The sequence below is a fragment of the Carassius auratus genome, chromosome 34 (genome assembly GCF_003368295.1).
Source record: "Carassius auratus strain Wakin chromosome 34, ASM336829v1, whole genome shotgun sequence".
NCBI lineage: Eukaryota > Metazoa > Chordata > Actinopteri > Cypriniformes > Cyprinidae > Carassius > Carassius auratus.
Genome location: NC_039276.1, coordinates 722,486 through 746,751, shown reverse-complemented (window position 1 = coordinate 746,751; position 24,266 = coordinate 722,486). Strand labels below are relative to the sequence as shown.

At 36.5% G+C, this 24,266-nt stretch overlaps 1 protein-coding gene across 2 annotated transcripts; it reads left to right on the top strand.

Annotated features, from left to right (window-relative positions):
• Nucleotides 1-1,995: 1,995 nt before the first annotated feature.
• LOC113052889 (NACHT, LRR and PYD domains-containing protein 12-like) lies at nt 1,996-23,107 on the top strand. Of its 2 annotated transcripts, none has more exons than XM_026217342.1 (12): nt 1,996-2,017; nt 6,145-6,226; nt 6,396-6,509; nt 6,769-6,882; nt 6,983-8,791; nt 9,098-9,271; nt 14,530-14,700; nt 16,682-16,855; nt 19,725-19,898; nt 20,201-20,374; nt 20,945-21,114; nt 22,815-23,107. In XM_026217342.1, coding segments are annotated over exons 1-12 (3,165 nt in total). In that variant the 5' UTR covers nt 1,996-2,010; the 3' UTR covers nt 22,817-23,107. The 2 variants fall into 2 exon arrangements, with proteins under 2 accessions (XP_026073127.1, XP_026073128.1); XM_026217343.1 differs by lacking the exon at nt 1,996-2,017 and adding an exon at nt 5,832-5,987.
• Nucleotides 23,108-24,266: the final 1,159 nt, after the last annotated feature.

The window sequence follows — 24,266 nt, the reverse complement described above, 5'->3', positions numbered from 1 at the left end:
ATCGGCCATCTTGTGCTGTGGCGCTGGGCTGGCGGCCATCTTGTGCTGTGGCGCTGGGCTGGCGGCCATCTTGTGCTGTGGCGCTGGGCTGGCAGCAGTCTTGTCTGGAAACTCAGGTGGGGTTGTTGCATCCCACGGAGCACGATGGTGCAGGTAATCTGTAAACCCCCAAAAGTCCAGGATCTCCAACCCCTTCATCTCCCATTGAGGCAAAGGATCATCCAGGCAATTATTGAACAAGTCTTTTAGTGCTTCATCATTGTAATCTAACCCGACTGCCAAAGTCCAAAACAATTGCGCCAGGCCACCCACCTCACTTCCCTTTTTCCGGAATCTCCCCCTCCGTTCCTCCATGGTGGCTGGGGAACAGATTCGAAATCTCACACCGCTGGATCTCTGCATGATGGAGTCCTTCTGTCACGTATGGTGATACAAGCACGGGAGAGATCCAAATGCGGATAAACAGGTTTATTAGGGGCAATCCAAAAGAATAAACAGTCCAGGCCGGGTCAAAACCAGAAGATCCAAAACATAAACACAAACCAAAACACACGGGAAAAGCAGACTCAGGAAAGTAACATCCATCCGACAAGGACTCCATGACAAAGACTCAAACAGACCGGGTATAAATACACAGAAGGATAATGGGTTAACAGGAGACAGGTGGGGAACAATCAATTAACTAAAACAAGGAGGAAGGTGACCAAATAAGGGAACAGGAAGTGATGAGATGACAACACCGTGGGAACGGAGGACACCTAGTGGACACCCAGGGAACACAACCCAGACATTGTGACAATGTGGCACTTTAAAAACTGTGTTATTAAAACTGATTATTAAGAAATGTCTCTTTAGGTAACAATTGATGTTTATTAATATGCATTTCCATATTGGTGCATATCAGGGTTAGTAAACTAAAAATTGCAATAAAATTAATATTAAATGATTTTAAAAAATAAACTTATTTTATTTCAACTAGTATCATTCAGCTTAGTTGAGGGCCAATAAACTTAAATTTTCTTGTTTTCTGGACAATTTATATAAAAAAAATTGCTATGTCTAGGAAAAATTTAAGTGAAATGGCAAAATCACATTTTCCATTATTCCAAAAGTGACAATAATGGATACTTTTCCTCCTCAGATCTTGAACATTAAAGAAGCTTAAATGTTGAAAGAACTTGCTGTGAACAAACAAGTGTATTTCATGACAAAGATTTCTTCAGTCACTCAGTATTTTTAATAATGTTAAAATGGTTTATGATTTAGATTATGTTCTTATAATTTTGTTAAGAAGGCGGAGCCTCATTGAGAAAGCCCCACCCACAACGTTTTCTGATTGGCTGCCATTTTTGATTGATTTTTTCGTGTATGCCACATCTGGTTAGTTTGTCGATCGAATTCGCGATGTTGATGAATAGAAAAGCTGTTTGTTTTTAAAGTGTGAGTGCATGCTATGTTGATCACATCGTAAAGTATCTCCACTGCAGTATGTTTTACAAACAAAAGGCTACAATAGTGATTTGCCCTAGTGGTGTTATGTGCTACAACATCATGAACCATGAACCAACATTTTTTGGTTTACAAAAAAATCTAATTATAAATTTGTATACCCAACTAGCATGTGTAGTGAATGTATATATTATCAGCAGTGTTGGGAGTAACAGCGTTTAAGTATAATGGTGTTACTAACAGAGTAAAATTTTCAGTAACGGAGTAATCTAATTAATTACTTTTCCCATCATTGCAACGCCGTTATCTTTACTGAGAATGTAAAGTGTCGCGTTACTACAATTTGGTTGAATAAAGCGCGAGGTGTCATGCTTTAGCTAGTGACTGCACATCAGCTGCCTGACACCGTTGCAAAAAAAGATAATGATTGGCTGGGTGGGCGGTGCCCTGCTCACGCCTCACTGCACGCTCTGATAACCACTAAACACAAGACGGCATCAGCGATAATGGCTTTCTCGAACTGGAAGTGCCGGGAATTAAAGGCAAGAATGTTTCTGTAACATGCACGGTATGTCCAGGAAAAAAATACTTTATTGTATTGAGTCTGCCTCAAGCAACTCTAATCATATGAATCACCTCATCAATACATGCTAACATGTTACTTTATTGAATATTTAATCCTTTGTTCACACCAGACGCGATTTGCGCGAATAAATCTAGTTTTAAAAGTATTTCATGCGATGTAGTTGTTTTAAACTCGAATATGCGGTTTATTTATAAAGACTAGTAACTTTAGGCCTAATATACAGTTACAGAGATTTGCTCTAATGGCTAGGTTTCCCTTTGTTTCTTTTTACCCAAGTTTAAATTTGTTTGTCTTAATTTTGCACTTGAATTTTATTTTCAATATTTATTTTGTATATGTTTTATTTCTATGCATATCATATGGCAGGGTGCAATCTATTGAGTTCAAATAAATACATTTTCTAAAATACTTATAGTGTTTATATTCTTCAATCAGTTAATATAAACATCTTATTTTTAAAGATGTTATAGGACTTAATAGCATTATAGAACATACAAAAATAATGTCACAGATACTTTACTGAGTAACTAATTACTTTTACAATGTGGTAACTGAGTTACTAACTCAGTTACATTTTAGGAGAAGTAATTTGTAACTGTAACTAATTACTTTTTTAAAGTAAGATGACCAACACTGATTATCAGTAATAATAACAAATGAAGGCCGTGTCCACCAGGTCGCTGGTTGCATGCCACAAAATGTTTCATTTCGACATTCTACACTGTAAAAATTATGTGGTTTTCCATTATTTTAACTCATCAGATTAATTAATTTCAACTTCACTTTTTAAATTACACGAGATTCAACTTAAGTCAATTTAAAGGTAATTTAAGTTGAAATGATCTCAACTGTACTTAAAAAGTAAAGGCAGCACCTTTTCATTTTGAAACTGACTGTGACAAATTGTGTTGACTTGTCAAAAATGATTTAAAATAAACAATAATAACAGTTAACAAAATGCAGAAATAACCATAAACATAAACAAAACACATAAATGGCAATGGGGGAAATAATCAAACAGAAGTTTTATATGAATGAGGCATTTTGCCGAAAATGTTTGACTTTGACTCAATATGCACTTGAAAATCTAATTTCATGAACATATAGTGTGACTAAAGGAGTCCAGACATTTACAGTTGAGTTTCCCCTCTGGGACTCTTTTAAAGCACGGATGTGAACACAAACCTGTGGTTATAATAAAGTTCTCGCGCTGTAATTGGAAGTAAGTCATTTCATTATTTAACTATATTGTCTCGACTAAACAAAACGGCTTTGTTTAACTTTGAAGAGGTGCTCACTTACCCCCGTCATCGGCTGTCACAGCCAAGTGGAGCAGAAAGAAGCGATTGAGCACTTTTATTAAACTCTAATGCACTGATTCATTGTACGGCTTCGGGAGTCTGGCTCCTCTGGACTACCTTCACGGTGGAAAGGTGCCAATGCAGCTCCACATAAAAATAAATGAGAAGCGCTGGAGCCATGAAGCAAAGCCAAAGGATATTATTCCCCTCCAGCTCCTGGCCTCTAGAAGGCCATTTAAATAACTGGATGTGACAATCAAGAGCTCTTCTAGAGAAGACGGATACGGCCACTCGCTGCAGTAGCTGAACACTCAATTGAAAAATCACAATTTAAGTTGAGTTTGAGTTGTTTAGTCCGTTCAAGTGGAACAAATTAGGATTTAATATAAAAAAAAATGCTGGACGTCGAAGAAAGATGTAATTTATCTGAAACGTGATCCATAACAGGCCAAACCATCTCTGAGCTTATTAGACTGGCTAATGTTGTGTAGGATCATGGTTTATTCCTTTAACAAAACATCTCTGCGTTTCACTGCTTCACCAGCTCAAGAAGTAGCTTGTGTTATTAGCCACCTTCTCAAGCCCCTGTAGATAATTCAATGTAGTAATATTCCAGTAGTCTCTCTCCAGGGAAATCTGATAGACTTCATCCAGACCAGATTTTGTCTTGAGGAACAAAGGAGGCATCTTGACAAATAAGTTGGTATTATTATAATTTCTACTGCATTTTAGGATACATGATCCTACTATATACTTTTACTTGCATAGTCAGAATGATTAATTTATGATGTTTGGATAATGAACGTTTAATTCGATTTGATAAAGCAACACGATCAGTCTCTGGTTTCTCAGATGTTTCTCCTGAAATGACATATAAACTCACAAGTGTCTTCTGTAGAGTTTCAGAAGGAATATCAACAATATATGTGCTAATTTTTGCCAATACACAAACATCTGCAATCAAAAGTCTCATTATCTCAATATGGACTCAAAGGTCTCTCATCTAATGATCAAATTAGCAGTTTTTTGCTTGTTTCTTTACAGCAAATTAACTTCCTGTCAGTCTGAGTGACTCCTGTTGGTGTTTTAGTGTCTGTGGTGTATTAGTCATGAAAACACTGACCTCTAGTGATCGAGAGGAGTTAGTGACACTTGTGATGATTTGAAGAGCTTTCTTGAAGCAGACAGCAAGCAGTTTCAGCCCATATCTGGTCCACATGCCCTTCACGCGGGCCAGATCTGGGCCGGATTTGGGCCGAAACTGCTTGCTGACGTCTGATTTATTTTATTGAATCTCTACAGACGATGATTTGGTTCAGTGAAAACGAGATGCCGATTCATTCGATTCATTCAAAGTGTTCACAGAAGTCCATGCGCAGCTTTTAAAATGTTTACTAAAGGTTAGCCTAAATATGTGGTTAAATACACTGCAGATATGGAAGACCAACCTGCATAAATACATAAATAAATAAAAATGTAACACATTTAGTTGGGTTGTTTGTAAAGCCACAGATACAATATGGACAATATGGCTCAGGTTTTTTTTTTTTTTTTTTTATGTATCTTGATCTTTTTTTTTCATTTTTATTCATTCATTGCACATATATTGTCAAAGTGACAAAAACGGCATGTACTTTTATACAGAATCCTGTAGATGAGGAGGTTGCATTAATAGAAAATAATTTAGTTATATTAATCTAATAAAACATCTTAAATGTTAATTTATAGTAAATTAAATATTTTATAAATCATTTTATTTAATGAGAAATGTCTCATATATTTGATATATATATATATATATATATATATATATATATATTTTTTTTTTTTTTTTTTTTTTTTTTTTTTTTTTTGTCCAATATACTCGTCAAATATACTGTCAAATTGTGCAAATTGTGTTTTACTTTAAAAGAGCAATCATACATTTCTGTTGTTTTATTTTCTTGTTTTATTCATTTATTGTTTAAGCATATAATCATACACCTATATATAATCATTACCCATTTATGTAATGTATTATTTGATTATTTTTTATCATTAATGTTATTTAATCATTGAATGATGTATTACTGTTATTATGTTTTTATACTTTACATTTCTTATTTTCCTTGCTTATGCACATTTGTTGTTTAACCTTATTTTGGTTTTGATGGATGTTCATGAATAGGAGATAAGAGGGAATGTTTTTGGAAATTCAAAGTATGGGATGTTGTAGTGAAGCAGTCAAAGTATGTATTTATACTGGTCAGATGAAGTCAGTGCACTGAAATATACGGAACTAAGAATATTTAATAGACTCTGCCCCTTTATTTTATTTATTTATTTATGATTTTTGTATGCAAAACCGTGTACCTTATTTGAACATTTTCCTGCTGTGTGTGGAGTTTAAAGACTCTCCCTTAAGCACTATAAGTGAATATCCAGCGAATATTTCAGTTGAAAATAACTTCGCCATCACATCATTGTCCGCGTCACAAATAAAAGTGAAAGTAAAAGTTCAGAATTCATGTTTCTCCATTTGAACAGTCAGAGTCGATTCTATACGGAATATCAAAGTGTTTCATATGAACCTTTATAAAAGCTAAGCCATGATTTTGCGTGTAGCTGCTTCATAGAAATGCGGTGATTCTGTGAATCTGTGTGTGAATAAGGCAAGTGCTGAGAGCTCATGTTTCTACTTTACAGGGGACTTCCGCTTTCAGATTTCCTCCAACATTGTGTATCTGAGTGAATACCGCGTATACATATCCTGTTTCTCTCTGTATCTGTTCAGCTGAATTATTGTGTTTGTTTGTCATTTCCATTCAGAGTCAGTGCTGAAGATCAGATTCTGTTTCATCATGGATGACACACAAACATCCGCAGATGAAGATGTTTCTCCACGATGCAGGTACTTTCAATAAACATTGTATTAAATCACCTTAAATGATGGGAGCCTCCATCGTGCTTTTGTGTCTGGTGGTTTTAAAGTTAAAATGATGATTTTATTGAAAAAGCCTTCTCTTGGAGTGTTTTTTTTATTAAGAATACTTAATTTAATTAAATCTGTTGTGTTATAGTCCATTTCAGCAGAAGAGATCAGAAGCAGAGTCCAGCCGTGTGTCTATGAGGAGTGATTGGTCTATGGAACATCCAAAAGATTTTAAGAGTGATGATGCAAAGACTGATTGCAGGTACATTTGTATATAAATGTTATTACATGTCACTTTATGTTATCAAAATAGTGTTATATTTTTCTTTGAGTATCTTTATCTGATATTTTAACATATATAGTGTTACACATAGACACATTTGTGAAAGCAGTAAGTTCATCTTTTGTAATAAAATAGTGTTAATTAACATGTGCTTTTTAAAGTGATTGTTTAAATAATAAATGAAAATGTACGTTGTTAAAAATGGCAATTTAATGGATTCACTTTACTCTCTCTGTAGTTCAGTTCATCAGAATAGATCAGGAGCAGAATGCAGCTGTGTGTCTATGAGGAGTGATGCATCTGTGAATCAGCCATTAGATAATAAGAATGAAGACACAAAGACTGACCTCAGGTATAATATTCCATAAAATAGTATTTGTTTATGATACAGAATACATAAACGAAACTGTGCTCATTAGCTTATTTAATAATGCAGTATTTAAATTTCCCAGGCATGAAGTCCTCAACAGGTTTAGATCAAATCTGCTGAAGAAGTTTGAGCGTCTGTATGAGGGAACAGTGATGCAGGGAAACCCAACACTCCTGAATGAGATCTACACAGAGCTCTACATCACAGAGAGTGAGAGTGGAGAGATCAGTAATGAGCATGAGGTGAGACAGATTGAGACACAATCCAGGAGAGCAGCAACAGAGGACACAGCCATAAAATGCAGTGACATCTTTAGACCTTTACCTGGACAAGACAAAGCCATCAGAACTGTGCTGACAAAGGGAGTCGCTGGCATTGGAAAAACAGTCTCTGTGCAGAAGTTGATCCTGAACTGGGCTGAAGGGAAAGAGAATCAGGACGTCCAGCTCATATTTCCACTTCCTTTCAGAGAAATCAATCTGATGAAGGACAAAACACTCAGTCTTTCAGATCTTCTTCATGTGTTTTTCCCTGAAACTAAAGAAATGGAAATATCCAGTAATGAATATAAAGTGTTGTTCATCTTTGATGGTCTGGATGAGTGTCGTCTGTCTCTGGACTTTAAGAGTGAAGTGAAACTGTGTAATATATCTGAATCAGCCTCAGTGGACGAGCTGCTGATGAACCTCATTGTGGGGAATCTGCTTCCCTCTGCTCTCATCTGGATCACCTCCAGACCAGCAGCAGCTGATCTCGTCCCCTCTGAGTGTGTCCATCGAGTGACAGAGGTACGAGGCTTCACTGAGCCACAGAAGGAGGAATACTTCAGGAAGAGAATCAGTGATCAGAGTCTGGCCGACAGGATCATCTCACACCTGAAGTCATCAAGGAGCCTCTACATCATGTGCCACATCCCAGTGTTCTGCTGGATATCAGCCGCTGTTCTGGAGAAGATGTTGAGTCGAGCAGAGAGTGGAGAGATTCCCAAGACTCTCACTCAGATGTACACACACTTCCTGATCCTTCAGACCGACATCAAACATGAGAAGGACTATGAGAAGAAGGTGACAGATGAAGACATGATCCTCAAACTGGGGAAAGTGGCTTTTGAGCAGCTTGTAAAAGGAAACCTGATCTTTTATGAGGAAGACCTGAGAGAGTGTGGCATTGATGTGAGAGAAGCATCAGTGTACTCAGGATTGTGCACTCAGATCTTCAGAGAGGAGTTGGGCTTGTATCAGGGGAAAGTCTTCTGCTTTGTTCATCTGAGCATTCAGGAACATCTAGCAGCTCTATATGTGCACCTCTCCTGGACAAACCACAACAGAAATGTGTTTGAGCCAATCACCAAACAGAGTTTACGGTCTAAAGTTCAGTACTGGTTTCAACACAATTCATCAGAACGTGTTTCATTATCTGAGCTGCATCAGAGAGCTGTGGACGAGGCTCTACAAGGTAAAAATGGACATCTGGATATTTTCCTGCGGTTCCTTCTGGGTTTGTCAGTGGAGTCTCATCAGATTCTTCTACGACGAATAATGACACTGAAAAGAAGCAGCTCTGAAAGCAATGAGAAAACAGTTGAGTACATCAAGAAGAAGATCAGGACCATTGACTCTCCAGAGAAATCCATCAATCTGTTCCACTGTCTGAATGAACTAGGTGATCATTCACTAGTGGAGGAAATACAACAGAATCTGAAACCTGGAAGAACAAAGGAAACCAAACTCTCCTCATCTCAGTGGTCAGCTGTAGTTTTTGTGTTGTTGACATCAGAAGAGGACCTGAATGAGTTTTGTCTTGATAAATTTGTTAAAGGAAAAAATAAACATGAAAATATGAAAGTTCTTCAGATGTTGGTGCCTGTGATGAGGGAATCCAGATCAGTTCAGTAAGTACCACTGAGAACGTTCACTTAACTGTTAAAATATTAAGAAAATCAAAGTTAAAAGCTCTTAAATATTAAATGCTGCAGATTTTGTCCAGAGTTGTCCAAAAAATTTATTTAATATTTCTAATTTTTAAACCACTGATATTTTGTAATATTTATCTTTGATATTTTAGATATCAGTTAAATGATCAATCAAACATGTTGATTTGTGTTTTAAGTTTGTACTTTATTTTAAATAATATATTCACTGCAAATCTGACCCGATCTGATCTGAGAGAGTGAAGAGTATGCCATTTTTCTCTACAGGTTGAGTAACTGTGACGTCACAGATGAAGGTTGTGCAGCTCTGGCTTCAGCTCTGAGATCAAACCCCTCACACCTGAGAGAACTGAATCTGTCTAAGAATGAAATAGGAGATTCTGGAGTGATGCTGCTGTCTGCTGGACTGGAGAATCCTCACTGTAAACTGGAGAAACTGTGGTAAGATCATGTTTCTTGTAAGACACATTTTTTTTAAATCTGAATGTGCTTATTAAGACAAAAATGCATGTGGTCAAGTCAAGTCAAGTCACCTTTATTTGTATAGCGCATTTAAACAAAATACATTGCATTAAAGCAACTGAACAACATTCATTAAGAAAACAGTGTGTCAATTATGCAAAATGATAGTTAAAGGCAGTTCATCATTGAATTCAGTTAAGTCATCTTTGTTCAGTTTAAATAGTGGGTGTGCATTTATTTGCAATCAAGTCAACGATATCGCTGTAGATTAAGTGACCCCAACTAAGCAAGCCAGAGGGCGACAGCAGCAAGGAACCGAAACTCCATCGTTGACAGAATGGAGAAAAAAAAACCTTGGGAGAAACCAGGCTAAGTTGGGGGGTCAGTTCTCCTCTGACCAGACGAAACCAGTAGTTCAATTCCAGGCTGCAGCAAAGTCAGATTGTGCAGAAGAATAATCTGTTTCCTGGGGTCTTGTCCTGGTGGTCCTCTGAGACAAGGTATTTACAGGGGATCTGTATATGGGGCTCTAGTTGTCCTGGTCTCCGCTGTCTTTCAGGGATGTAGAGGTCCTTTCTAGGTGCTAATCCACCATCTGGTCTGGATACGTACTGGATCCAGGTGACTGCAGTGACCCTCTGATCTGGATACAGACTGGATCTGGTGGCCACGGTGACCTCGGAATAAGAGAGAAACAGACTAATATTAGCGTAGATGCCATTCTTCTAATGATGTAGCAAGTACATCGGGTGTTATGGGAAGTGTTTCCGGTTCCGGTTTTCCTAGTTAATGCAGCCTAAAAATCCTTTAACGGATTTGGATATTAAATATATATTAGTATGTTATGTGTATGCCAGGTTAAAGAGATGGGTCTTTAATCTAGATTTAAACTGCAAGAGTGTGTCTGCCTCCCGAACAATGTTAGGTAGGTTATTCCAGAGTTTAGGCGCCAAATAGGAAAAGGATCTGCCGCCCGCAGTTGATTTTGATATTCTAGGTATTATCAAATTGCCTGAGTTTTGAGAACATAGCGGACGTAGAGGATTATAATGTAAAAGGAGCTCATTCAAATACTGAGGTGCTAAACCATTCAGGGCTTTATAAGTAATTGATTTTATTTATTTTTTTGATCAGGGACAATGCACAGAAAAAAAATATTAGTCTAAAAAAGAAGAGATGTCATGTGCCAGGTTATAGCTAAAAAATGCTAATTTCCACCCGCAGTCCCTGGACAGGTAGATGTTATAGGCCCTACGTACAAAAGTTCATAAAATATGTACAGAATAATACATAAAATCATTACTTCACTCACATCATAAAAACACACTCCACTTCAGGAATCTATCACTCACTCACTCAGAATTTACATCGTTCAAATCACAGTCAATTCAGTGCGTACAGGTTTGCTTTAATAATAACCACTGTTTGGTCAGGCGTGTAAATGTACTATAGTTTGTGCATGAGATAATTTTGTTTGGAAGAATATTCCAAAGGTTTGCTGCTTTATGAAAGAATGATTGTTGACCATGTGTGGTTCTACGTTTTGGAACGCTGCACTCGCCTCTGACTGTCAACCGTGTGGCTCTAGAAATCCTCTTTGAATTTAATGTGACAAATTTTTTTAAAGGGGGGGCAGCTATGTTATGGATAATTTTAAATAAAGCAGAAATGTGATTATATTAAGGTTTTCAAAACTCAAAATGTTATATTTACTTTGTACTTTACAGTGATGGTACTGGCGAGGCTTTTATCATGGAATTTTATGGCCCTTTTATATAATGATTAAAGTAATTTTAACAATGTTTTACATGCCTGAGACCAACTAGACATGCAATACAGAAGATGTGGAACAATCATAGTGTTGAGGTATATATTTGAGGCTTCCGTAGTTAATGAATTTCTAATATGTTTATAGTTCATCAAATTAAATTTCAATTTATTACTAAGATTTTTTATGTGACTTTTAAAACCAAGGTTCGAATCAAGTATTATACCTAAATATTTTGTTTCATTTACATTTTTAATTGTTTGTCCATTTACTTGAATTTCTTTAGTTACTTGTAATTTACGTTTATTTGAAAAAAAAAACATTGAGACCGTTTTATCAACGTTTAAGGTCAGACAAGATGTATGTAACCATTCTGCAACTTTTTGAATCTCTTTTGATAATTTGTCAGCAACCTCAAGCTCGTTTTCCCCAGAAGTGAAGATAACCGTATCATCAGCGTACATGATTATGTCAACGTCCGAACACACTGTAGGGAGGTCATTTATATAGATGCTAAAAAGCAAGGGTCCCAAAATAGACCCTTGCGGCACTCCCATCGAAGTGGCTCTGAAAGCAGATTGGATGTTATTCACTTGTACACACTGATGTCGGTCACTCAAATAAGATCTAATCCAATTTTGGGTGTGCTCAGAGAGACTATATTGATATAATTTACTGTAAAGTGTCTGGTGATTGACAGTATCAAAAGCTTTACACAGATCAAGGCAGACTTCTCCCACCACCCTTCCGCGATCCACATATGCCCTGATAGTTTCCAGGAAGTAACAACAGGCAGAGTCTGTTGAGTATTTCTGTCTGAAACCAAATTGCATTGGATTTAAAAGAGCTTGTGATTCAAAGTGGGTGGTAAGTTGCTCTGCCACCATCTTCTCGAGCACTTTTGACGCAGCTGGGAGGATGCTTATCGGACGATAATTGTTCATGTCTTGTTTGTTCCCAGACTTAAATATCGGGGTGACAATCGCAGGTTTTAAGGCTGCTGGAAAAATACCCTTGCTAATCGATTGATTGATCATTATTTTCAACGGATCAGAGAAGATTTCCTTATATTGTTTAGTAATAAGCAATATTTTTAAATCATTAAGTAATAAGCAATATTTTAAAATTGGATGTTTGATAGGAAGCCAGTGCAGTGTTGACAGGACTGGGATAATGTGGTCATACTTCCTGGTTCTGGTAAGAACTCTTAGATTGTATAGGGCAGCTTAGATTGTATAGGGCAGCGATACTGTAGCTGACAACTGAATGGTTGCAATGTTATCTCTAATAGTATCGATTTTAGAAGTCATTACTGCTGTGGTGTTGGGAAATGTCATCACTTGTTGTGGCTTTATTTTTCATTAATTTAGCCACTGTATTGAATAAATACCTGGGGTTATGTTTGTTTTCTTCTAAAAGAGAAGAAAAGTAATCGGATCTAGCAGTTTTTAATGCTTTTCTGTAGGATAGGTTACTTTCCCGCCAAGCAATATGAAATACCTCTAGTTTTCTTTTCCTCCAGCTGTGCTCCATTTTTCAGGCTGCTCTCTTTAGGTTGTGAGTATGCTCATTATACCATGGTGTCAAACTGTTTTCCTTAACCTTCCATAAGCGTAGAGGAGCAACTGTATTTAAAGTGCTAGAAAAGAGAGAGTATATAGTTTCTGTTACATCATCAAGTTGTTCTGAGGTTTTTGATATGCTAAGGAATTTGGATACATCAGAAAGATAACTTTTGTGGCAGAAGTGATGGTTCTTCCATACTTGTAACAAGTTTGTTTACAATTTTGCTCAAAACTAAATAATGATCTGAGATATCATCACTTGGCTGCTTAATTTCAACACTATCTACATCAATTTCATGTGACAGTATTAAATCTAGAGTATTAAATCCTGAAAATGTGTTGTCTAAAAATGTGATCATGGAAAAGAGGTAACCCGTAGGCTCATAAACAGCGTAAACATAAACTGGTCAACACAGTTAGTTTTTTGGCCTCTTATCTGATTTTGCACAGCATGTAAATGCAATAACCCACATTCTGTCTGTACTGAAGTGTGTGTGTCTGTCAAATTTAAACACATCTAGGCAGAGAAAAAATTAAGTAGTAAAGAAAGAAGGCAATATATCACAAAACCAGACTCTTTCATGACTCAGAAAATTATAAAAAGTGTTCTCATTTTGACCAACAAAAGAATAAGATATTATATAGTGATTTACTTCATGAGATGAATATTAGCTGTAAATTATATATTGACATATTGCAAGCTTTATTTAACATCACAACTGACAAACATGGAAGCCAGGTTACCTAGGTTTAATCACAGGTAAGCCTTCCACGCTAGGCATTTCTGACAGACGCAATTCCGCTAGTGCAGTTTGGGTAGCTACAGGGTCATCAGCCGGGAGCAAAAGTAAAAAGGCATCTATCACTAGCTTTCCCAAAAATCCTTGCTATGTGTACTGCATTAAGCTAACTAAGACTTGTTATAGCTATTGCATAACATTGCTCTTTTGTTGATTTTGATTTCTTCCATTGTCCTTATTTGTTAGTCGCTTTGGATAAAAGTGTCTGTTTAATGTCTGAATGTAAATTTAAATGTCCAAAGATCACATTTAATTCTTAATATGCCACCGGGGATTTCTTCCCATGGAAAAAAATTACAACAGCGGCTCTTGGCCCCACCTCACTCTATCAAAAAAAAAAATAAATAAATAAAAAAACACAACACAAATCCAGCACTGCATTATAAACATTCAAAATACACAATTCTTTTAAATCACCCAATTATTACATTAGTATTATCTCTATAAACAAACCTGACCATGTAACACACTGACATACCTCTGCTGTTATCCAAGAGTGGAATGACAACTCTGTGTGATAGAGTGGAACAGAAATGCTGCATGATAGAGTGAAATAGAAACGCTGTGTGATATAGCTCGTAGCTATGCAACCTGCCAACCTTTGCTCTATTTATAGGACAAAATAAATACATGTGCCCCACCCCATACGTCATCCTTATTATCCACTCGGTCACATATAAAAGGAACATTTCTGCATGAAAGTGACCATTATATTACAGCAGAGTCTGTCATCTGCTGCGGGAGCTGGGAGGTCAGTTAATTGTGTGCTGAGTGAGGAGAGTCTGTTGTCCAGCATGGCTTCTCGTATCTTCTGTATTGTTAGGTGAGCACACTAATAGCTTCCACAGTCTTCTGCCTTGCTGTTGCTTTCCCAAAGCCAGCTTTCCAAGCAATATTGCAAACTGTAGGTCCTGCTTCTGTGTGATGTCATCACACACAAAAAATATCAAATGTTATTAATTTCATCTTAAAAATATGAATATTAATATCAAAAGTTATCAAACTCAAATAAGCTAGCACTCAAGTTACAGTATGCTACTCTTTTACTTTCAAATAAACTGATCTGATCTGAGAGAGTGAAGAGTGTGTCATTGTTCTCTACAGGTTGAGTAATTGTGGCATCACAGATGAAGGTTGTGCTGCTCTGGCTTCAGCTCTGAGATCAAACCCCTCACACCTGAGACACCTGAGTCTGACTGGGAATAAATTGGGAAATTCTGTCAATCTGCTCTCTGATGTACTACAGAATCCTCACTGTAAACTGGAAAAACTGTGGTAAGATTATATGACTGTATGATTATATGATTATATGACACTGTAAATTATTTGTGAAGTGAAAAACAACCCCCCCCCCCCCAAAACATGTACATTACAATAAAATGTTACCTAAAAAGCAACAGAGATATAAAATTAAAGGGGAAAGAGATAAAATGTAAAATAAAATTAAATAAAATGTAAAAATTTATATTAAAAAAAAACACATCAAAAGTTACATACACAGCATCACTCAAAAGCAAGGGTGAAAAAATGAGTCATTAAGTTTGATTAAAAAACACAGAGCGATGGAGAGGCCCTGATAGTAAAGGGTGAACTGTTCCAGAGTTTAGGGGCAGCAACAGTGAAAGCTCAGTCACCTTTGGATTTACAACGAGAACAAGGGACAGATAAAAGAAGCTATTTACAAGATCTTAATGACCTAAAGGTTGTATATGGCTGGATATGGTCACAGATATAATCCGGGGCTGACTTGTACAGTGCCTTATATACGAAAATAAGGACCTTAAAATCAACTCTGAATTTGATAGGGAGCCAGTGCAATGAAGCAAGAACAGGAGTAATATGCTCCCTCTTTTTTGTTCCTGTCAACAATCTGGCTGCCGCATTTTGAACCATCTGAAGCCGAGATAGAGTGCTTTGAGGAAGGCTGACATTTATAGACCGGATTCGTGACAGTGATTAAGGCTGTTCAAAAATACAGTAATTTTTTTTTTTTTTTAATGACAATTTCAAATACCAGTTTTCTATGTGAATATCTGTTCAAATGTAATTGATTGCTGTGATCAAAGCTGAATTTTCAGCACCATTACTCCAGTCTTCAGAGTCACATGAAATCATTCTAATATACTTATTTGCTGCTCAAGAAACATTTCTGATTATAATCAATGTTGAAAACAGTTGAGCTGCCCAGAAACCATGACCTTCTACAATAAAAAAGATATTGTGTTTGTGTATTGATCAAAAGAGATAGTTAAATCATTTATAATGTTACAAAAGATTATATTTATATAAAAGCTGTTCCCACGGCCGCTCCTGGGGATAAAAGACCCAGAATCCTGGCCCGACAGCCATATAACATGTGTGGTTCTCATTGCTCTGGTGGCGCGGGAGTACCTCTACTACCCCTTCCTAGATCCCTGAGGACACCAGCTTGCATGCATGGGGAGATGCTGATGCTGAGATGCTGATAATTAGAAGGGGGAAGCAGACGACTCAATAGATCAATAGATAGTCACATAGAAAACAGCCTTTTGAAATTGTAATATTTCACAATGCTTGTTTTACTGATAATAATAATAATAATAATAATAATAATAATAATAATAATAATAATAATAATAAATAATAATAATAATAATAAATGCAGACTACATTAAAAACATGTATGAATCATGTTTCCAAACTTTTGGAATGTACTGTAAATTTTATTTATGTAGTAAATAGTGTGTCTAATAAAACAGATTTGCATAAAAGTCTACTTAAGACATTCTGCATAAAAGTACATTGCAATAAAGAAATATATTCACACTTTATTTTAAGGTCCAATTCTCACTATTAACAAACCATTAACTACAACTTTTGCCTCAGTAAGCTTCTAATTTGCTGCTTATTAATAGTTTATAAAGTGTTGGGTCGGATTAGGGATGTGGAATATGTTCTTTCAGAGTATATGCTTTATAGGTAATATACTATTACTAACTAATACACTGACAATATGTTAAAAATAGGCATGCTAATAAGCAACAAGTTAATGGTGAGAATTGGTCCTTATACCAAATTGTTACTAGACATATCTTTCTTGAATGAGTCATTAGATGTTTTATAGTCATGTTCTGTGCTATGTAACTTATTTTAGATCTCAGTTCAATGATCCATCAAACATGTTGATTTGTGGTTTAAGTTTGTACTTCATTTTAATAATATATTCACTGCTAATCTGACCTGATCTGAGAGTGAAGAGTGTGTCATTGTTCTCTAGGTTGAATGATTGTGACGTCACAGATGAAGGTTGTGCTGCTTTGGCTTCAGCACTGAGATCAAATTCCTCACACCTGAGAGAACTGAATCTGTCGGTGAATAAAATCGGAGATTCTGGAGTCACGTTGCTCTCTGCTGGACTGGAGGATCTTCACTGTGAACTGGAGATACTGCGGTAATATAATCCCTCTGATAGTCTCTTGTCTTTTGTCCTTTAATCTTTTAATCTGAGACTAAAGCTTGCTAAATAAATGTTCAGTAAACACACTAAATCACAGCACAAATGATTCTGAAGACTGAAGATGAAGTTCATTTCATCCATCTTCATCACATCACATGAGCTGCTGCTCCAGTTTTTGACCCACCAAACAATCATATATATTGTTACCAAGCCATTAGAGATTTTGCTATATAGTTCATTTTAAGGCATGCAAATACAGAAATAGAAATTTGTCGACTGTTAGAGATTTTCGTTTATTGTCCCTTTTACATGACATTGCTGTGGTTCCTGGTCACAAAAACATATCATTTACCTGCGTTTAAGCATTGTGGTTAAAAATCAAGTGATTTAAAGCTGTTGAAACACAATCATCAACCAAAGAGAACTATTTGGTTATTTGCACACGCTGTGTGAAAGAACGTTTCTGAACACAGTCAGAGAGGCACAAGCACATGAAGTTCATAGAGTGTTGTAGTGTTGAACCGATTTAATTGTGCCGTTTGAACTTTCAGTACCTATAAGAGGTAAATCTTATCAACATCAGTGAGCCGGTAAGTGTGCAACATGATGTGCTGGTGATTGGCTCTGGTGAGGCATCAAGGACATTTTCAATCTGTCCTTGGCCCAGGCAACTGTCCCCACTAGTTTCAAAACCTCCACCATAGTGCTAGTACTGAAGTATTTCACTACCTCGACGACTTCCGTCCTGTCTCCCACTAACTCCCATCATTGCCAAGTGCTTTGGGAGGCTGGTTGTAACCCATTTAAAATCCTGTCTCCCTGCTACACTAGACCATACCAGTTTGCCTGTCGCCGCAAATGGTCAACAGAAGACGCCATCTCTATGGCACTTCACTCTGCCCTCACCCATCTGGATAGTTAAAATACACGTGAGAATGCTGTTCACTGATTTCAGTTGCATATTTAACACTGTAATCTCCTCCAAGCTCAGCCAGCTTGGAATCAGCACATCCCTCTGCAACTGGATTCTACAGTTTCTGAATAACAGGCCTCAGTCTGTTAAGTTAGATAACCTGTCCTCCTTCATCATCAACCTGAACACCAGTGTTCCTCAGGGCTGTGTACTGAGGCCTCTTCTCTACTATTTATTTACACATGAATGCATTCCTGTTTATGGCTCCAACAACAAAATCAATTTCGCAAATGATACCACAGTGATAGGTCTGATCAACGTTGATGAAGAGTCATCCTACAGGGTTGAGGTGCAGCACCTGGATGTGTGGTGTGTCACCAACAATCTGGAATTAAACAACCAGAAGACAAAAATCATTGTGGACTTCAGGCAGACTAGGAGTCATGCACACAACACACTGAACACCTCCACCCTGGTCAAAAAGGCACAGCTGTGCCTTTACTTACGGAGCCTTAGGAAAGTTCAAAGATCCTTGTGGAATGCTACCACTGTGCAATTGAGAGCATACTCACAAACTGCATCTCAGTAAGGTACAGAAATTGTTCCTCATCTGACCACAGAGCACTCCAGCAGGTGGCGAAAACTGCTCAACGGATCACCAGCGCCCAGTTAACTTCCACTGAGAACATTTATCACAAGCGTGGCCTGGGCAGGGCAAGGAAGATCATCAATGAAGCCTCTTAACCTAACCATGGACCATTTACCCTCTTTCCATCCAGCAGGTGTTACAGGAGCCTATGCTCTCACATTAGTAGGCTCAGGAAGAGCTTCTTAACTGAGGCTGTGACACTTCTGAACTCCACACCAACAATCTAACCTGCACCTGCTCTCTTACTGCACTGTTCACAGTACTTTACATAAATGTGTTTGCACTACTCATATTTCGCACAGACTGTACATTGTTCAAGCTATTACACTGTAAACTGTCTAACATTGTTAGTATGAGGTTGGCTTTATGCATGAGCTGCTTAGAAGTGATGAATGCAGAAGCACGGGGAGAGATCAAAACAAAACAAAACAACAGTCACTAATTAGAAGTACAAAATTAGGATTTGTAAAGAAAAATGTCGGAGGATTTCAATATAAGCCAAGAGGAGACTGGTTTTCCTTTGGTTAAAGTAATTAAACTTTACTTCTGTTAACACAGACTTACTAGCACATGCACAGCACTGTCTGGAGGACATTTTAAGCTATTAAATTTGATTGAGTCTGTTGTGAGAGTTTGTTGAGTCTCGGCTGTTGACCTTTCCTGATCCCATCCCCCATCTCTTTCTCCCACTTCACTTCCTGTCCACGAACTGTTCTGTCCAAAAAAGCAAATAATAATAATAATAATAATAATAATACTTGATTTCTCATGTCATAATCCCTTAAAAAAATTTAAATAGCATGCCTAACAGGTATTAACAGGCCCATAATTGAAATTGTATGTGGTGTGTTCACGTTGATTAGATGGCTGATGAATCAACCACATGCAGCTCATATTGTTCCCAAACTCAAAACTGTGACTGTCTTCCTGCACCTTCAAGAAGGACACTATTGTAGGACACTTTAGGGCAGAATCTGTTTATAATTAATAGAATCATATACAAAGAATGTGTTATTTCATACTGTTTTGTAAAAAGCACTGGATAAAATACAGCTGTGTAATGAATAGTGTAATTTAAATATATTGATATGAATGAATGTATACATAAGACAGATATTTTGTTTAAAAAATACTGACAGTGTAAAAAATGAATATTTATCTTTCTTTAATGAGACTTTGACATTTTAAATCTCAGTCCTATAGTCTATCACATATTGATTTGTACTTTCTCTTTGCAAATGGATTCACAGATAAACTGATCTGATCTGAGAGAGTGAAAAGTGTGTCATTGTTCTCTGCAGGTTGAGAGATTGTGGCATCACAGATGAAGGTTGTGCTGCTCTGGCTTCAGTTTTGAGATCAAACCCCTCACACCTGAGACGACTGGATCTGTCTTGGAATAAAAAAGGGGATTTAGGAGTGAAACTTCTCTGTGATGGACTAAAGTATCCTCACTGTAAACTTGAGGAACTGCAGTAAGATAATCTTTCTGATTCTCTCATGTCTTTGTACTCTATTGTTAATTTTAAGACTAACGCTTGTGAAATAAATGATCAATAAACACAAAATCTCAGCACAAATATATCTGTTCAGTACTGAGGCACATGACAGTTTCAAACAGCAGCATTGAGCATCAACATGCATTAATCTCATTCTCTGAGCAGCAGTTTTTTGGCAATGCTTTTCATTATATATCCTCTCCTGCTCTGAAACCAGAGTCAATAAAAAACTACAGACACTTGAACTACAATTCACATTGTGTCATTGCTCTCTACAGGTTGAGAGATTGTGGCGTCACATATGAAGGTTGTGCTGCTCTGGCTTCAGCACTGGGATCAAACCCCTCTCACCTGAGACACCTGGATCTGTCTTGGAATAAAATAGAAGATTTGGGAGTAAAGCGTCTCTGTGCTGGACTGAAGGGTAATCACTGTAAACTGGAGATACTGTGGTAAGATCTTCTCTCTGATAGTCTGATGTCATTGTCCTTTAATGTAAATGTTAATACTAAATATTTAAAATAAATGTTCAATAAACAAATTAAATGCCAGCACAACTGACTCTGATGACTGAATATGAAGTTAATTGCATTTATCTCCATGACATCACATGAGCCTCTGCTCTTGCATATGTATATGTAGCAAGGTTTTTTTTAAATAATAAATACAAAGAAAATAAATAGATAGCATAGAAAAATATTAGTGTTAGAGGGTTATTTTTTAATAAAAAATAAAATAAATAGAAAAAATTGAAAATGCTAGGTTAAAGGCTCTATTTTCTTTTTTAAATAAACCAAGTAGTTAGAATAGAAATTGGATAAAGATGCATATGCTAGCTGGTCAAATTTCTTTAATAAAAAAACAAGCAGATATTGAGCATCAACATTCAGAAATCTCATTCTGTGAGCAGCAGTTTGTGGCAATGCTTGTCATTATATATCCTCTCCTGCTCTGAGACCAGAGTCAATAACAAACTACACACACTTCAACTACAATTAACACTGTGTCATTGTTCTCTACAGGTTAAGGGATTGTGGGATCACAGATGAAGGTTGTGTTGCTCTGGCTTCTGCTCTGAGATCAAATTCCTCACTCCTGAGACACCTGAATCTGACTGGGAATAAACTAGGAGAATCAGGAGTGAAGTTACTGAAAGATAATCCACATTATAAACTGGAGACAGTATACTGTTGTGAGTATATTATTATTTAAATATTTAAAAATGGAATTAAAGTTAAATATAGCTGCAAGCAGCAATTATGGGCCCAAGCACTAAAGAAGCAAGCATCAGACCAACTGCAACAATGAGTAATTAAAAACATTTTTAAATGATTTTAGTCAAAATGCTGAAATATCATAAATACACACACTACTAATTTGATTTATTGGCTTATCACTTTTGACCAATAAGTGGCGCTGTTATCAAATTGATGTGACGTGTTCTGTGTGTGGTGACAATGGCACACACAAAGTTTGGTGTGAATATGTTTCAGCTTTGCAAAGAATCAGTCTCAGAGTCAATTTGGTATCATGCCTCAAATTAGCTTTTTATACAAAAATGGTTTTATCTGTCAACACGAAATCCTTGACTTTTTGTCAGTGTGGTCTGAAGATGATCTGAATCACATTTCGTGAAAATTGGACAAACATTTGAGGAGTTTGAAAAATTGGGTTTTCAACATAAATCAAAATGGTAAACAGGAAGTTCCTCTTACTATGGCATAATTGGTATGTGTGTTGTCAACATGACTCAAGGAATGTTTTGAGAACAGTTTCATTATAATAGCCTAATGCAATCAAAAGTGATTTGCAGTTTTTGAAATTGTTTAATTAACGGTTAAATAATGGTTTCTTATTCTTGGCTATTAGGTGGCGCTGTTACAAAATTGAAATGGGGAGGTCAGTGTGAGGTGACAATTGCACATACAAAGTTTGGTGTAAATATTTCAAAGCTTTGCAAAGATATAGCCTCAGATGCAGTTTGGCATCTTTTCACCAAATTTGTTGATTCACTTAATACCGTTTTGTATATTGACACGAAATCATAATTTTGGTCAGCAAGGTCCTAAGATGAACATTCAAAATTGATGAAAATCGGACTAACAGTCAAGTAGGAGTAAGCAAAAGTAGGTTTACAACATAAATCAAAATAGTGGACAGGCAGTTCACCATTACGGCATGGTGCCGAAAAAGCATATAAGTTTCATAATAATACATCAATGTGTTAATAAAATATAGCATTTCACAAAAAAAAGAGAAAAAAATGGCAGATCGCCAAAATGGCTGACATGGGAAAATTGGGTCTCATTCGACTCGTAACATAAATTATATTAAATATAATATGTTTAAATATAGGCAGAGGGTTAATATATATTCTAGAACCAGCTTAAACCAGCTCAAAGCAGCAGTTATGCTTTAAAACATGCCTAATGGAGATCAAACTTCATCTGAAATCTCTGGTTTCTAAGATGTTTTTCCTGAAAAGACATATTAACTTACCTGTCTTCTTTAGATTCATCCAAATTTGTTTGTGCATTATTAGCATAAACATGAGTGGAATTTTCTGACTCCAAACTTGCTATGGTAAATGTTGAGACTGTCCTCTATAAGTGAGCCAAATTTACAACTGTCCCACAAGTGGTTCTATGGGCTGCCAATCACTCAAGAGCATCCTTCTGTGCTTGGACCCTAATAATTCAGCTCCAATTCTGTACTCTAAACTGTGTTTAATTCTGTGATGATCTATAAATATATGATTACTGTATTTTCATCTATTTCATTGTCTCTGTGTGGAATGGCTGTCATAAATATATTGTGTTTTTTTCTGAAATTTATCTGCTGATGTGATGTGACAACATATTCATATGTGACTGTCTGTGTGTTTTATTGTAGGACTCTGTGTTTAGACGTCAGTCCAGTTTCCTCAGAATCAGCTGATGGTGTATAAGAGGCGCTACAGACACATCACAGTCACACAATCACCAGAGATTAAAGACACATAGACACACAGCATCGTACTGACATGAATGTTGTCTTTCACTTTCTTGTTTTATAGGTAATGGCCCATGAAACTGAGTTCAGAATCATTTTGGATTTACTCGATATTGTCTACAATGTAGATCAGATGTCCAATCTGGCCCCTGTGATGATTTGAACAATAAAGTGTACTTGTGTTACAAACCAAATTAATAAACACAGCTTTAATAATGGTTATCCGCAATTGTGATCCAAATACACAGGTAAAAAGGGAAATCCAGGAAACCAGGCACAATATCAAAACCATAAAACGGTAACTAGAGAGAGCTCTCATAAATGCAGCATAACACAAACAAGACTTCACAATGAGGCCATCCTTAAAAATATTTTGGTTTGAAGTAACAGTACAATTTTTTTTTAAAAAGGTTGGTAGGTAGGTCTATATATATATATATATATATATATATATATATATATATATATATATATATATATATATATATATATATATATATATATGTATATATATATATATATATATATATGTATGTATGTATGTATGTATGTATATATATATATATATATATATATACAGTCTTGTTCAAAATAATAGCAGTACAATGTGACTAACCAGAATAATCAAGGTTTTTCGTATATTTTTTTATTGCTACGTGGCAAACAAGTTACCAGTAGGTTCAGTAGATTCTCAGAAAACAAATGAGACCCAGCATTCATGATATGCACGCTCTTAAGGCTGTGCAATTGGGCAATTAGTTGAATTATTTGAAAGGGGTGTGTTCAAAAAAATAGCAGTGTGGCATTCAATCACTGAGGTCATCAATTTTGTGAAGAAACAGGTGTGAATCAGGTGGCCCCTATTTAAGTATGAAGCCAACACTTGTTGAACATGCATTTGAAAGCTGAGGAAAATGGGTCGTTCAAGACATTGTTCAGAAGAACAGCGTACTTTGATTAAAAAGTTGATTAGAGAGGGGAAAACCTATAAAGAGGTGCAAAAAATGATAGGCTGTTCAGCTAAAATGATCTCCAATGCCTTAAAATGGAGAGCAAAACCAGAGAGACGTGGAAGAAAACGGAAGACAACCATCAAAATGGATAGAAGAATAACCAGAATGGCAAAGGCTCAGCCAATGATCACCTCCAGGATGATCAAAGACAGTCTGGAGTTACCTGTAAGTACTGTGACAGTTAGAAGACGTCTGTGTGAAGCTAATTTATTTTCAAGAATCCCCCGCAAAGTCCCTCTGTTAAAAAAAGGCATGTGCAGAAGAGGTTACAATTTGCCAAAGAACACATCAACTGGCCTAAAGAGAAATGGAGGAACATTTTGTGGACTGATGAGAGTAA

Excerpts from the sequence above, each read along its gene's own strand:
- LOC113052889 (XM_026217342.1), top strand. Across the intron at positions 9,272-14,529 it reads TGTAAACTGGAGAAACTGTG|GTTGAGTAATTGTGGCATCA; the intron begins GTAAGATCATGT and ends TGTTCTCTACAG. Across the intron at positions 16,856-19,724 it reads TGTGAACTGGAGATACTGCG|GTTGAGAGATTGTGGCATCA; the intron begins GTAATATAATCC and ends TGTTCTCTGCAG.